Here is a 14,121-nt window from a genome sequence, read left to right as displayed (position 1 = left end):
TTTTTTTTTTTTTTTTTTTTTTTGGTTCCAGGGATTGAACTCAGGACCTTGTGCTTATGAGGCAGGTGGCAGCAACACTGAGCTACTCCCCTGGCCCTGTTAAGATTCTTTTAAAGGCATCGAGCAGGTTATATTTTAGTGTGGAAAGGAACTGGCTGATTACTGACTTTGTTAAACACCCTACTCAGTAGACAGTGGGAGAGGTGCTGGATTGGTTGGGGGTGGTCTGTCCGCATGCTCTTGACTTCTGCCTCAGGGTCCTAGGCTCCAGTCTTCACCCTCATGTGGCTTTAGACCAATTATAAATTTCCTCTATCTGAACCTTTGTTCCCTCTTTAGGTTGCTTCTAAAATCCTTCTCTGTTGTTGAGTTTTTTCACTTAAAAATGAAAAATTCTTTTTGAAATAACAGTTTGGTAATCAAGGGACCAGGGAGCTCTGGGACTTGACTTCTGTTTACTAAGAGAGCTCCTTGATGTATACCTATTTCTCAGACAGCCTAAAAATTATGATTTTGGTCTTGTGTTTATTGGTTTCAGTTTTTATGGATATGGTACATGGCAAGTTCAGCATATATCGGTTTCATTTTTCTTTTCTTTTTTTGGTACCAGGGATCGAACTCAGGTCCTTGTGCTTGCAAGGCAGGGGGTGGGGAACCACTGAGCTAAATCCCCAGCCCTGTTTTTTTTTCTTAAAGAGCTATAAGGTTCACAGTGGAGAATTTTAAATCCATTGTGTTTATCTAGCACAGCAATTCCAGTGGTAAAAAACAGCATCAAATGCATGAAAGGAATATGTATAGAAATGGTAAACCAACCAGGAAGAAAGTCCAAAGGAACATGTGCATTTACCTTGAGGTGGGGTGAAAGATGCATTGTGGCAATATTCCTGAAGAGGTGGAGCTTTATCTGGTGGATGGTGGCAGTTGTTTTATTATCATAGAATTATTCATGTCCTGAATGATGAAATGTTTCACCTTTACTCAATATAAGCTCTGTGATTATAATTTAGTGGAAGTACTCAAAGGAAAAGGTGTTTAGATGGAAGCCTCTTTTCTGTCAAGGCTGTGATGAGGTGGTTTCTTAGACCATCTGAGTGGCTGAGCTTAGCAACTCCTCATTGTTAACGCTGGAGGTCGCTTATCCGCTGGGCAGAGGTGTGATGAGCAAAGTGCCGATGATTTTTGGAGTAATCCAGCCTTGGCTCTGAGACACAGCAACTACTTAATGTCTCTGGCATAGTTCTCTTTCCCTAGTGGGAATGATAGTGCCCTCTCTGAAAGGAGGCTGTGAGCTGAGCTAAAATGAGGTATGTGGCGCACCTCACAGTTTACCGTTTATGGTGACTCATTATAGATGTTCCTCTCAATGTTACTTGCCTTCGCCCTTCAATTCCCAGTAAAATAATAAACCTTTAATGAAACAGTGAAGCCTTTTGCTGTTTGACTTCTCGTGCAGCTTTTGCTGTGATGCTGTGTTGATTCATGTTGTTTTCTTATGCACATTCTGATCACCAGGTATCAAGGTTACATTGGCGCGGCCCTAGTTTTAGGGGGCATAGATGTTACCGGACCTCACCTCTACAGCATCTATCCTCATGGATCAACTGATAAGTTGCCTTATGTCACCATGGGTGAGTGCAATGTTTCCCTGTGTTTCAGAATCCTTTTTACCAAGTTGATCCCCTGAGGGTTGGTCTTCCTGTTGAAGGAGGCAGTGCGTTACAATTCTTTAATTCACTCATCAAATATTTAATGGGTGCCCACTGTGGATTACACTTGGGATATAGCAGTGAACAAAAAACTAGATAAAGATTCCTGCCTGTGAGGAGTCTTCAGTGGGAGTAAACAATAAACACTTAAAAGTATATTAATAGTATTAGTGTTAGAAAGTGATAACTACTAGGAACAAGAAAAGAAATTAGGTGCTCAAGTTATGTGAGATATACCTTTGGGGGAAACTGGGTCAAGGGGAACTCTGTTTATATCAGTGCATGAATGTACAGTGATCTGAAACAAAAAGTTAAAAAATTCAAACAGGATTAGGGGACTTGGGAGTGGTCGGCAGAAGGAAGGCAGGTGGCAGATAGCAGAGTTAAATTGGAAAGGTGGAGTGGATGCTGCACCTCTGACGGTGCCTGGTACATGCAAAGAGGTTTTTTTAAACTAGAGTGACTGGGTCCCCCACTTTACCTTTTAATCTCTGAGGCATAGTGGTTGTTTGTTCTTTCCTGAACCTTAATTTCCTCACCTGTGAAATGTTGTCAACAATACCTACACACCAGGTTGTAATGGTTAGAAACATATAAACCATCTGCTGTAGTACCTCGCCTATAAACAGCAGTAAACCTTTTTTCACCGTCAGCTTTTTATGCTTGTATTTTAGCACTAATTTCTATTTGAGAAATTTTGGGGGATTTGTTTTTGTTTTTTCAGACAGGCTTTCACTGCGTAGTTTGGGCTGGCCTCCAACTCACTACATATCTCAGGCTGGCCTTAAACTCTGGCAATCCTGCCTCAGTTTGCCAAGTGCTAGGATTACAGGTGTGTGCAGCCACACCTGGCAAGGAGAGTTTTTTTCATGACAAAAAAAAATTTTTTTTTAAGATGCAGTTTTGCCATATTGTTTGGGGTGACCTTGAACTTGAAATCTTCTTGCTTCAGCCTCCCATATAATTGGGATTACAGGTGTACACCACTGTGCCTGGCTTAAAAAGAAAGTGAAAATTTAGAGGAATTAGGATTTTCAGATTCTAATGAATCAAATTGTATGGTTTGAGAAATACAACAGTCATGTGTAGCTGGTGTTTTTCTAGCTGTTGTTCACCACTTATGTTTTTGTCTTGGTGTCTTGCCTCAAGCTGGGAGGATTGCTTCCTTGAATAGTTGGAAATTGCCAGTTTGAGACTTTCTATACCATTGTGTTATCCTAGCTTCTTCTAAGGGTTCTACAACAGATGTTACCTATTTGTCAGGGAGAGTGATTTACTCTTACATACCATATGGATGGGTCTTTGTAATTATTTTAAAGTGGAGATATTTCAGGTAATTTAGAAATTTCTCTGAATTGCTTTATTCAAATGTTTTTTTATTTACATTAAAGTTTCCATTTATTGCCATTGTTTTTATTTGTCCCCATTTAATACCTTTAAGTGGTAGTAAAAGAATAACCTATTAAGTAATTCTATTTTTTTATTTGAAAAATTTCAAACTTGCAGAAAGTAACACAATGAATTTTTTATTCCCTCTACTAGGATTTATCAGTTGTTAACATTTTACTACATAATCTTTTACACATATGGTATGTGGCATTATTTTTTTTATGAAACCATTTGAGAATAACAGACATCATAACTCCCACATCTGAATCTTTCAGGATGTTCTCTTCTGTCATCTCAGTAAAGTCATCAGTTTCAGGAAATCTGACATTGATACAAAGCAGTTTCATTTTTAAAATAGGAAAATTGGGTTTCTTTTGCTTTTGAACTGTAGTAATTTGTCTGATGAGCTTACAATGAATTTAGGAAAAGTCGTTCAGAGTGAGTAGACACAGATGTGTCTGCTGGTTTCACCTCTGCAGCCCTCTTTGCCTGGTACCGGTGCATGGTCACCTTGTGCCTCTCCAAGTCCAGTTTGAGTTGCAGGTGATGAGTCCACAGCTCTGAGTTTATAGAGCACTTCTGTTTAGAACCACTTCACATAGTCAACTCTTGCTCTCCTAAAAGACAGGATTAAGAAGAGTGAAACACAGCAGTGACAGCTGATTTAATATGCTGGTAGTTGTTTGAGATTTTGTATGTTTGTTGGTCATTCTTCGACGGTTTAGCAAGTGGTTTCTGCAAGGAGGCGCCCTGTATTGGGCAATGCGGATTAATGTGAGGGTCTTTGTCTTCGTGACAGTCATAGTCTAACAGGGAGGCAGAGGTAGATGCCCACGAGGACGTGATGTATACAGGCCAGGGGTCCCCCTCCTGGCAGAAAAGGGCACTTTTAACTGGAAGAAGTCAGGAATGGCTTCACTTCACTTGAGCAGTCTTAAAGAGGGGAGTAAGATCTTTTCATTCACTTAGCAGATACTTATTTACCACCGCTAGTGCTGGGCACTGTGCTAGGCGCTGCGAAGACAGCATTCAGCATGATGCCGCCTGAGAGCCTGTGGCCCCACGGGGCAGCCAGTCATTAGTTGCACATAAATCTAAAAGAATGCACTGGGATAAGTACCCTGGAGGAGAACAGTAGTAGGAAAGAATCATAGGGAGGAGTGTGTGCACAGTAGATGCTGGGGACATCTTTTCTGAGCAGATGACTTAAAACATTTTCTTTCTCTTTTTGATGCTGGAGATCTAACCCAGGGCCTTGTGTGTACTAGACAAGTGCTATACTGAGCCACACCCCCAGTCAGAGCATTTTTAAACATCGAAATGACAGTAATACCTCAGTTCCCAAATGCTTTTGTTCACAGACTGGTTCCCAAACAAAAGCATTTGACAGAATTTTACTTCCATTCACAAACTCCATATTGGGTGACAAACACAACTGCAGCCATCTTCCCCGAGTCATAAAATAAGTTTGTGAGCTGAGGTACCACTGTACTTTATGAGCAAGACAAAATATTGGAGGGATGAAGTACTGTATAAAAAAATAGCCTGTCTCATATCCTTTCTCTACAGTCACCTCTGTTGCAGGTGGTTTGTGTCTCCTGCCCAAAAATGTTTTATAATAAAACTTTCTATTTCCCTGTCTTTGCGATTTCCCTTCCCTTTTTTCCATTTTTCTTCTGTCCTCCCCTCCCCTCCCTCTCCTTTCTCTCCTCTTTTGAGACAGCGTCTTGCCATGTAGGCCAGCTTGCACTATTTAGCCCAGGTTGACCTCAAACTCATGCAATCCTCCTGTCTCAGCCTCCCTAGTGCTGGGATTATAGGCATATACCACCATGCCTGGCCTCTCATCTCTTCATACATGTCTGTCCCTCTTAAAAACACATAAATGAAGTCATGCTACATGGCAGGTTCCTCCCTTAGGATGAGTATGTTTTGAAGAGGTTTTTATATCAGTGTATGTAGATCCAAATTATTTATGTAATGGCAGGTACATGTAATTGTTTTATATGTTTGTAGCATGCTTTACTGACTGAATCTCCTAGTGATGGGTATTTTGGTTCTCAGAGCTTTATGGCAAATATGTCTTCATCTATTTGTAGAAATACACTGAGATACATTCCTACTAGTGAAATTTCTGGGTTAGGTTGCTTTCGTGTCTCTGGTCTCCCACTGCCCAAGAGCTCTCATTCCTGGAAAGGCTGAGTGCTTCTGGTTGGTGAGCTCAGCCTCCCACTCAGGGGCAGGGGTTAGAGGCAGGGGCAGGCATAGGCATGAGTTCCACAGGCATAGGAAGGAAGCACAGCTGCTGGGCCTCCCTCAGAAGTGACAGATGGCAAGCCATACAGTGCATTTTTACCTTTTGAGAGCTGTTGCCAGATTGTCCTCCAAAAAGATGGCACCAGTTTACTCTCCACCCAGAGAATACAAGGGTGCATTGTGCTGCCTCACTAGCATTGAGTATTTTTGCATCTGATCAGGGAAAAATAGGAAGAAGTAGCACTGAACCCGAGACCTGACTGTTGAGTAGGAATCTGCCGCCCCACCCCCTGCCCTGTTGAGTTTCTGGCATCAGCTGCAGGGCAAGGCAGGAGCAGTGCGAGGTGGGGCCAAGGGTTCCAGGTAGGGGCACCAGCAGAGGCAAAGCTGGGGCGGGGATGAAGACAGGTGGATGGTGTGAGAGTAGAACTGAGGTGCAGCTGGAAAACAAGGCCGGACAGGGTCCAGCTGCTGCAGGCCGAGCTGTTGTGATTTTGTCCTGGGGCTTCCTAGCCAAAGTTTTGGGCCAGGCAATGATAAGGATGAGATTTGCTTGTTAGAGAGAGCTGGCTTTCATTTTCAGTTTCTTTCCAATCTAAGTCCCTTGTGGAGAGGAGTGCTTTACAGAGAATTTAAAATACAGTTTATACTGCCCTGGGCTTTGTCTCTGTCACTCCTGTAGTTTCTTTTAGCCATTGTTCACTGTGATAGTAGCTGTGCAGGGCTGCATTGGCATGAGGGAAGTGGGGGCAGGGAGGAAGGTTACTTCCTGGCCAAAATTGTTGAGAGGTGGCTCCTGTCATTATAGAGTGCTCCGCAACCAGCCAGCCTCCAGGCTGGGTCCTGGGTCCCCAGCAGCGGTTTTGCGTCTTCCTCAGTGCCAGCAGCTTTCCACTGACTCTTTGCTGCAGTGTTTCAGTGACTGTACCACCTGGGCCACCTGCCTTTCCAGTTGGGCTTTAAACCCCTTGCCCCATCTCATTTTCTCTTTCACCTCCACTTGTACCCTGGGTCTCTGCGGCCATAGTCCCTTGCCCTCCCCCAAACCGATTTGTATAGCTCCTGCTGCCAGCTACCTGTCAGATGTGGCTTTTCTGCCTGGAGTATCCCTTGTGGCTGAGGTCTAGGCCTGAAGCCACTCCCTGCTGGCTGTTGTGGCTGGTGTGGCAGGTCTTGATTCCACAACTCCAGCCTTGGCAGAACTCCCGTTTTCCTGGCCCTTGTCCCTCCTTTGCCCCGAGAGTGGGATCTGTGTTTTCCTCCCAGACTCCTGTGACCTGGTAAATATTTGATGGTGAATTAATTTTCTGCTTCTCTAACTTGTTTATGCCAAAGAATGTCTGAAATTAGTGTTAGCAATCTTAGTGCAGTTTAACAAGAGCCAACAGTTCACAGTCTCCCTGGAGTAAAAGTGGTTTAGATTGTGCTGTTTGCGTGGCCCAGTTTAGCTCTAGGAGAATAGCACAAAACATTGTTTATGTGGTGGGTCCTTTTTTAGTTGTTGTTGAAGCTTGGTGTTATTTTAAAGTTAAAGCACATTTATGCAGTGTTTCTGTGCCAGAGTCCGCTGGGTGCTGTCAAATTATTTTCAGTTAACATTCCTTGCAAAGGATTCTGTTATTGCTATTTTATTGATGAGGAACCTGGAGCTTGCTTAAAGAGATTTAGCAGTTTAGCTTTTATCACTCAGCCTGAAAGTAGCAAAGCTGGGATTTGAACCCTTGTCTTCCTTCTCAAGCAAGCCCCAGTACAATATAGCTGCAGTGATTTTATCATCTTACAGATGTTATTTCATTAAGCTATTAAGCCTTGTTTCAGAACACTAAAAATATCCAAATTTGCAGAGGACATTTGTTTTTTTGTGTGTTTTTGATTACTCTTTGTACAGATTTTTTACCCTAAATGTTTAAAACAGTATTTACTGAAACAGCTTTATAGTATCAAAGGAAATTTAAAAAATTATTCACCATTCTATGATCTAAAGACAATACGATTTTCATTTTCTGTTTCTTTCCAACGTAAGTCCGTGGTAGAGAGGAGCGCTTTACAGAGAATGTAAAATACGGTTTATATTGCCCTGGGCTTTGTCTCTGTCACCCTTGTAGTTTTAGCCATTGTTTGCTGTGGTAGTAGCTGTGCAGGGCTGCCTTTCTTCCTCATCTGCCTTTGATTTTTGTTGTTTTGTCTTTCTTCCTTCTGAGGGTTGGGGCAGTGGGTATTGGGAGAGAACTCCAGGATTGTCCAAGTTTGATGGATATTGTTTTAAAATATATTACTTATTTTGGACAAGCTACATACCAAACCTCAAACAACAGATGAAATGCTCCTGTAGAACATTAACATGCACGGTGGGATTGAGGCCTTCCACAAGCATAGCTTTTGTTAGAAAATGAAGATTTCATTTGACTTCTCATGTTTTAAATTATGAGTTTATTATGAGAAATGAGAGAAAAACTTTGTGATTAACTTTTTCTTTTTCTGAGATGTCTAACAATAAGAGCTGGAAGCTGCAAATCACCCTCAAGACAGGGGTGTCTAAATTTTGTCTACCCAAGGGTCTGTGCTGGCGGCCAGCCAGGTGCCTGAAGGCTGCTCTTCATTTACATTGACTCTCCTCTGCCACCTGTCTTACTCATCTCTACTCTGCATTGAGTGCATCTGGGAGCCGCATGTTGGAGGACTGGCCTTCCTGAGGGTGCACCCAGGGAATGATTGCATCCAGCTCCTGTGCCGTGGCCCTGTCTTGAGGCCTTCTTAGTGGACATAACGTTGACCATAGTGATAGCATCATCCAGCTGCAGCAACAGCTGTTGTTGTGAGGTACTTCGTTGATTTAATCTTTTCAACATGGTACTGTAGCTGCTGTCTTCTTTGCCTTACAGATAAGGAAACTGAGGCTCCCAGAGGTTTCTTGCCAAGGTCACACGGCGGGGAAGTGCATGTGTTAGAATGGGGACTCTAAGGTTTTATTTCCTTATTTTTCTTTTAAGAGAATAATTTTTCCTATGGTAGAGACATATTGAAAACTGAGTGGGTTTCTTTGACTTTTCTTTATTAAGAAAAGAAGAGGAGTTCAGTCATTTTTTTATAGACAAAATGTGGGCTCTTTAAATTCTCAGATTAATTAGCTCATTCTTTGAACTTACCAGCTTTTCTCTATTAGGCAAACTGAAGTAGTGTCAGGAGAAGCTTGGGGACCATCTTGCTATTAGTTTGGCAGTGTTCCTTGTAGCAGCATTGGCAAGGTATATAAAATTTTTATTTTGCTCGCTTATCCACGTGGAGAATTAACATGAATAAAATTTCAAGCATGACATTCCTGGAAATGAGGCCCTTGGACAATTTAGAAATACTAACTTAAGGAATAAACATTGGTATGCACCATTAGGGAAGATTTGGGGTCACTGCCAGGGCCATTCAGGTAAAATTCTATCTCCAAATAAACTGGATGCACATTTTCCTAATTACTGGAAAGCACCTGCTAAGCCCCAGCTTACAGGGCCTGTGAGCAGTTATGATGTGGGACAGAGGAGGAAACATTCTGGATGTTTTTACCTTGTGGCCAAAGAATCTTAGAATTAAGTTGGCGCATCAACAGAGATTTAGACCTGCCGTTTTCTCTATATTTGTACCCTAAAACACAACCTTTCTGTAGGCTTTTTTTTTTTTTGTACCAGGAATTGAATTTAGGAGCTTGGGATTGCCAGGCAGGTGCAGCGCCACTGAGCTAAATCTTCAGCCCTGTGTAGGCATTTTGATGTCTCCAACATGACTTGATTTTGAAAGTTACCCTGCATTGGATCAATTAGTACACATCAAGATGACAAGTGTTTCTTCTATATTCATTTTCACTTAAGACAGCAGCCATATTTAGTTCATGGACCACTGTAAAATTGCCTTCTTGAAGGACTTGTGTGTAGACTTCATAACTGTGGTGTTGTGGAAATTTGTTTTTCTTCACTTGGGCCAGGGTCGAGTGATCAAAATATATATTGCTTTGGGTACCTGGGTTGTGTCTGAGTCTGTCTGCCAAGGGCTGTGCGAGGGAGAAACTATGTTGGTCCAGGAAACCTCAGTCCAGTGGAAGGTTTTTCCAGACAGCCAGAGAGTGTCCGCCCAGAATGGGCTTTTCCGTAACCTTCTGGGATATAACTTTGAACACTAGGAGAAGCCGTGAAAGGTCTCGCTTTAGTGGCAGTTCTGCTCGACCAGAGCCTCGTCATAACTTCTGGGAACTTCAGATCTGTTATTTCTAAAATGAAGCTGCCGGGAGTGGTGGCACATGACTTGTAGCACTTGGGAACCTGAGGCAGGAGGAGCATCCCAAGCATGAGGCCAACCTAGACTACATAGTGAGTTCAAGGCCAGCCTGAACTACATAGAGAGACCCTGTCTCAAAAAAAAGAAAAAAATAACTGGGCCTGATGGCTCATGCCTGTAATCCCAGCACTCGTGAGGCTGAGGCAGGAGGATCACTGTGAGTTTGAGAACAGCCTAGGCTACATAGTGAGTTCCAGGTCAGTCTCAACTACATAGTTGAGACCCTGTCTCAAAAAACAAAACAAGGAAAAAAAAAAGAAAAAAAAAAAGTAAAATGAAGCTAATGTGATTTTTGTTATGGTGGCGATGATTGTTTTTCTTTTTGGTTTTGAGAATATCACAGGTCATTGGGGTGCTGGGCTCATTGTGTCATGTGAATACACTCTGGGAGTCTATGCATTTTTACATATATGTATTGCTATATGTATTCCTATATTTGGCATCACTTTTTGAGGCACTGGCTTGTGACTGGTCAGTCTGGGTTCAGATACTAGGTCCGTAATTCATTGTCTTGTTTGTGAGCCTTGATTATTTCTTCTGTAAAGGGTGGCTAGAGGAACTGCCGTGGGGGGAGGGCGTGAAATGAAGTGAGGACCCATTTGTAAAAATCTTTGTTGTGTAACACACAGTAGATATTTGGTGCATGGTATTTTATTAATTTTCATTGTCTATGTGCAGTTCTCTATATTAAAATTTCTCTGGCACTTCCTCCTGCTTTGATTAGTACATATAAATTACATTTTTAGAAGATTTAAAATGTGCAATGCATAGATTTTGTATCTTAAAAATTATGCTGCTGTGGAGTGCTAGGAAGAAACCAACTGGGAGTCAAAAGGCCATGAAAGTTGAATTATGCATTTTGCATCCTGGTTGCTGCGAAGGTGGTACTAAGCCAATAGATGGTGCCATTATGTTAGGAAGAAAGAAAACATTTACTTCTAAATCATTAAATTGTTACAGAGAACACATACAGCCAGTCCTTGCTAGTTCCTAATCTATTCTAAGCAGAGTGTACTTTGCTCTTGGTTTTGTGGGGAAAAAAATTGAACATCTTTTGTAGGTAAAATGAAGTATTGAATTAATGTGTGGGATATTTTCCTCTTTTCTGATTTGAGTTCAGGCTTCAGTCTGTCTACAAGCAAATAAAAGCTCTTGTTAGGAGTATGAAATGCTCACAGTTTTTAGTTCTTCACTTTAAATTCCACTTCCTCTTACCTGGTCTTGTTTCAGAATTGGATCTGAGTTGACCTTGCTAAAGAAAATGCCTTTATACTTTCTTAACCTAGTACTTGCTCATCTTTTATACTCTTATTGGTCAGACTAAGAGGAAAGTCAGTTTTTGCATTAGAAGACTTTTCGCTGTGTAGTTTTTAGAACACCCAGATCGGGGTTCATATTCCTACTTTGCCATTATGAGCTGTGTGACTTTGAGTAGATTTCTTCACTTCTCTGAACTTAAGCTTTTTTCCATTTAACAAGGTGCTGATGCCATCTAGGCCATAGATGAATTAAATGAGCATGTATATGTAACTGCCTTTTAAAAACTAAGTAGGGTTTCTTCTTGTTTACACACAAGCTCTAGGGACAAGGCAAACCTTTGCTTACAATTAAAACTAGGTATGCTTTATAAATTATTAAAATATCTTATTCTTTTGTTCTTGAGTATTCTAAGGGACGTGAAATCTTGGGAAATGTCTGTAGAATAGAGTTTGTAGAATTTGGGGAGTTACTTTAACAGGGGGACCAGAGGAAAGGGTGCCTTTGAGAGACCCTCTTGCAGCAGGCTGTGCAGGCTATGTACCACAGTACACTGAGAGCCCCTATCCCTGGTGGGCCTGCCTGTGTAGGGTGCTGCAAGGGCCGGCACCTCTGGAGGTGATGTTAATTCTTCATCTTAGCCCCAAAGCAGAGAGGTAGGTTGACACCTCTGTTTTGAGAGAGCAGTTTTCTCTCCATGCTTCGTAGCATTGTAATAAAATGCATTAATAAAATAGAACCTTTTACATTTTAGGTTTGGATGCCTTCTGACTGTTATTCTTTTCTTAGGAATAAGTGTTTATGACCTGTCAGGTCCACAAGATGCTGCAATTATAAGAAAAATTCCTGTCCAAGTGGTGTTTTTAAATTATTTACTTAGAGTAAAATTTAACTCCTCTGGCTACATTACATTACATTTAGAAAAACAACTGAGTTTTTTTTTTTTTAATTAGTTTTTGACTGAAAAATGTTGACTGACAATATATTTTTAAGCATATTAATGGAATAATTTTTAATTCATTGGGAATGAAAGGTAGGCTCTGATATTGAAGTACATTTGCTGATGAAAAGGAAGCATTCTTCCCCCTCACGAGGGTTTAAATGTAATACTCAGTGCTTACTCAGGAGTGAAAACATCAAATTAAACTGTTTATGCTGACAAAGGACAAATCTGGATTTCAGCAAGCGATGCAAGATAGTCTGATTGCTTGGCTTGCCTCGCCTCTAAGCTTTTGGCCAAGACGGATAATGAAATGCATGCATATGATTAAACCATTTAGTCTGTGGAGCAGGTTTCCTGAGCGGTGAGAGGCACTCCACTGCTCTCTAGTGGCTGAACGCCGTCCCTGGGTACAGCATTGTTTTATATTCATAAATCAGCCCTTCACACGTTGGCATCGTTGGCCCCCAGAGCAAACGCCAGTACCAGGAGATGAGGCCTTGTAGCAGGATCGGAGTGAAAAATGACCCCCATCCATGGGCCTATGGAAAGCACCAGATTTCTCCAGGAAGAGCGGCCAGTCAGCTAACAATGAGCAAGTGTGAGTAAGCACTCTGTCAGATAGAGCTGACACTGATGGATGAGAAAGTTCTGTGGGTGACTCCTTTATCGCTGCATACATCTTCCACCTTGGCAGGCCACAGTGCCAAACAGGTCCTAGGTTGCTTGAAAGGGACTGCTCCTTAGCAGGAGGAGCGGGGTTTGTTTTTCCTATGAAGATCTGGTTAAATTGATTTGGGGAAAAGCAGTGGGATTCCATTTCCTGATGCCTCTCCAAACTTCATGATTTTGAGAGAAGAGATGTTGAAGACTTCTGTTCCCATTAAAGCTGGCAGCCAGGGGACTTGTAGAGAATGAGTGTGTAAAATGGCTGCTGGGGAGGTTGTCTCAGCGTCAACACAGTCACTACATTTTATTGAACTCTTACTATGACTCTGCATTTTGCTGTGCATGTGGCAACTCTGACTTGTTCAGTCCTCACAGCCCTTCTTTGAGGAAGATGCAAACTGTTGTCATCGCCTTTGTGTGGGGGAGGAAACCAGGGTGTCAGGCCTGTAGTGCTGCATGGTTTTTGAGGCAGTCTCACCTTGTGTTGGAAGGGTTGCTTTGTGAACTAGCATGGCGGCCTTGTGGTGCTTGGAGTGATGCCCCCAGGGAGACAGCCAGGGAGCCTGGGAGCTGTGCCCCATCCCATGCAGCTTTGTGTTCTCAGAGCCTGCACCATCTGGGACATCACTTGGGAATGAAGGGTACATGAGCTTGTGAACCACAGGGCCTGGGTTAAATCTTGGCTCTGCTTCTCCACTGTGTTACCCTGGCAAATTCTTGAAACTAGTCTCAGTTTCCTTAATAAGACACCCTTAACATTTGAATTCAAGATCTAAGACTTAGGGGACCTTTAATAAATGTTTTCTGCTTCCATAGTCCAAGAGTTGATGAGTATAGATACTGTTAAAAAAAGCAAATTTCTGTCTGCTCAATTCAGACCTTTCTGACAGTTTGATTAGGCAGCACAAGTTTTAGAAAATTATCTCGGTCTTTAGTATATCTTTAGCATGTCTAATAACACAGATCATAGAGTTGCTAATTTTGATTTAGTATTTAACTATAAAGCCCGGGGATTTACCTCAGCGGTTCGGTGGCCTGCTTCGCAAGTGCAAGGACCCGAGTTCGATCCCTGGCACCAAAAAAAATAAAAAAAAAAAAAAAAAAAAAAAAAAAAAAAGATACTGCAAAGTATTTAACTATAAAAACATTTTTAAAACTTCCCCAAGGTCATATTAATACAGGTGTTTTTACACATATACTACATATACTAAACATACCACAGGTAAAGTTAATACATGTAGTACATATGTACATCTATGTATATATGTACATATAGTACAGGTAAATTTTTGTGATACATTTCAGATTTTGTCCTAAATTGGATTCTTTCAGAAAAAGTTAGGTTCAAATTGAACTACAGGTGAACATCTGAAATCTGAAATGTTCTGTCTTCTGACCTTTGAGTCTCAGTGTGCCTCCCCAAGTGGAAATCTTCACAGTGTGATGGGTCGCAGTGAAAAACTCAGGCACATAAGAATATTGTATAGCCGGGGATTTAGCTCAGCGGTTTGGTGGCCTGCCTAGCAAGCGCAAGGACCCAAGCTCAATCCCTGGTACCAAAAAAAAAAAAAAAAAAAAAAA

General features: G+C 41.7%; 1 protein-coding gene across 1 annotated transcript in view; it reads left to right on the top strand.

Moving 5' to 3' along the window:
- The window catches only part of Psmb7 (proteasome 20S subunit beta 7), a 58,065-nt gene that overhangs the window by 7,289 nt on the left and 36,655 nt on the right, over positions 1-14,121 (top strand). Inside the window, exon 5 of the mRNA XM_010613510.2 lies at positions 1,516-1,631. Within this exon, the coding sequence (XP_010611812.1) occupies positions 1,516-1,631 (116 nt within the window). The remainder of the gene's footprint in view (positions 1-1,515; positions 1,632-14,121) is intronic.

This window comes from Fukomys damarensis, unplaced genomic scaffold (assembly GCF_012274545.1).
Source record: "Fukomys damarensis isolate Sample0158 unplaced genomic scaffold, DMR_v1.0_HiC HiC_scaffold_36, whole genome shotgun sequence".
Lineage (NCBI taxonomy): Eukaryota > Metazoa > Chordata > Mammalia > Rodentia > Bathyergidae > Fukomys > Fukomys damarensis.
Note: the sequence above shows the minus strand (reverse complement) of the source record. Positions and strands in the feature narration are given on the sequence as shown.